This window comes from Sinocyclocheilus anshuiensis, unplaced genomic scaffold, assembly GCF_001515605.1.
Source record: "Sinocyclocheilus anshuiensis isolate Anshui unplaced genomic scaffold, SAMN03320099.WGS_v1.1 scaffold1556, whole genome shotgun sequence".
NCBI classification, from domain to species: Eukaryota; Metazoa; Chordata; class Actinopteri; order Cypriniformes; family Cyprinidae; genus Sinocyclocheilus; species Sinocyclocheilus anshuiensis.
In genome coordinates this window covers 16,614-18,560 of record NW_015555815.1, presented here as the reverse complement: position 1 = coordinate 18,560, position 1,947 = coordinate 16,614, and the positions used below count along the sequence as shown (strand labels likewise).

Below are 1,947 nucleotides of genomic sequence, written 5' to 3'. Positions count from 1 at the left end.
TTTATAGTCCTCTAAATCGAATAATGCCCCATATCTCTCTTTTTCGACGAATCCTGTTATAATTTGAAAGGTAGAAAAATATAGTAACACACACCCGTCAAAGACACCAATAAATAACCCGCATATTAAAGCAAAAGTACAAAAAAATCTCGAGAAACGTCATCTTGTTCATCATCATCGTCTAAATGAAAAGCGGTCTGAAAGCGCGTTCTCTCTGTTGTTCCTGTAATCATAGTAATACGCGCGCGCGCTAATTTCCGCAGTGTCACGTGGTACGTGCAACTTTTTCCAGCGCTGGTCAGGATGGACCAATGGCAGTCGTTTTTGATGACTGCATAACAATTTTAACTATTTTCATTGAAATTGGTGTTACAATAGTGACAGAAAATGTAAGCTATAACCCCAAATATAAATACGTGAACCACGCTTGGTTAAAAATGTAAATGAAATAAGTAAATATTAAGTGTTTGGAAAAATGCATTCAACTTTTTTTTTTCATGCGGAAACACACGGACTGTGTCTAGCAGCGTTAGCATTATACTTTTCTTTTAAAATCGTAACACAACCGCTACTCATCACCTGTTTGACTGCTTTATTTACCATTAATATAAACAACAGGTCGTGCTTGACGAGTATGAATTAGTGTTTTGGATTTAAGTCACTAAAGTAAACTTTAGACGGACAGGCTAGCATCTAACTTGCAGCCCGAGCTAACAGCTAAAATAGCTCAGAATGCTAAAAACAACGCACACTTTTTAGATCTTTATTTCCACATCTTACTTTCAGCTATTGTAATGTTGCTTATGTTTTCCCATCTGAAAGACCATATCTTATCTTATACCGTTACTAACAGCCGAGCTGGAGTAACCGATTAGATTTATGCTTTAAATGTAAATGTTTGTGTTAAAATGGATATCTTGATTAATCATTTCATCAATAAAATGAACGATAACATCAGCAGGCTGCATTGTAATACATATGAGGGTAAGTAACTGCATTCACAGCTCTTAAACACAATAAATATGTAATATTGAGTTTCTGAAGTGTGAAGTGAAATAATACTTGAATATGGAATAATACTAATCATTCAGTACCATGGTGCACAGTAACGAAAATGCTTCTATTAATAAAAGTTATTTTAAATTGCATCTATATGATAATTTCTTAGAAAAACAAACAAACAAAAAACCTTTACATGTAATGACTAGTAAAGAGTCAAGTAAAAGTAATATCAGTTTTTCTTACATAATAAATACATGTAAGTGCACATATTTTAATTATAATTTTATTAAATGTTTTATAATATTTTTTCAGGGTAAAATGTATTTTGTACATTTCTGTACATTTTTCATCCTTAGCTAAACTTGGTATGCCATAAAGTCAAATTATCTGATATTTTAAGGTTAACATTTTGAAGCATTTTTTCTTCAATATTATATCAAGACTTTATGCCCCCTCAAAATTTAAAAATGTACTTTATTAAAAAAACACATGGTGTATTTCTGAGTCCTTGTATGAATTAGATTTTTACATTTAAATTTTTAATCATTTAGCAGATGCTTTTATTGAAGATGGCTAAGGACTCAGCTGCTCAGATTATGTTGGGCAGGTCTTTCCACCAGCAGTTAAGGTAAATGAAATGAAGGCAAATCTTTGGGATGGCACTACAATGCACCGTTCACTTCGCAGAATGAAAGCCTCTAGAGGGCTTTCTGAAGTCTGAAGTAATGAATATAGGTAAAGGGGTGCATTTTTTCTATAAAGATATAGGAAAAAAATTAACATCATGTCATTGACAGTAAATTGGTTATAAATATTTTAATAGTACGGTATGTTGAAGTATGAGATTTGTAATAAAAATTTTGCATATTACTACTAATTAAAGCTTTCACTGATATTCTAGTCTGATGTGTATCCAAGCATGATAATGAACTTTTGTCTTTGTTA

The 1,947-nt window shown here is 31.9% G+C and overlaps 1 protein-coding gene across 2 annotated transcripts in view; it reads left to right on the top strand.

Moving 5' to 3' along the window:
* Nucleotides 1–502: 502 nt before the first annotated feature.
* The window catches only part of LOC107675174 (transcription cofactor vestigial-like protein 4), a 12,431-nt gene continuing 10,986 nt past the window's right edge, over nucleotides 503–1,947 (top strand). For both annotated transcript variants that reach the window (XM_016469434.1, XM_016469433.1), the window contains exon 1: nucleotides 503–984. In XM_016469434.1, coding sequence (XP_016324920.1) covers nucleotides 909–984 — 76 coding nt within the window. In that variant the 5' untranslated portion in view covers nucleotides 503–908. The remainder of the gene's footprint in view (nucleotides 985–1,947) is intronic.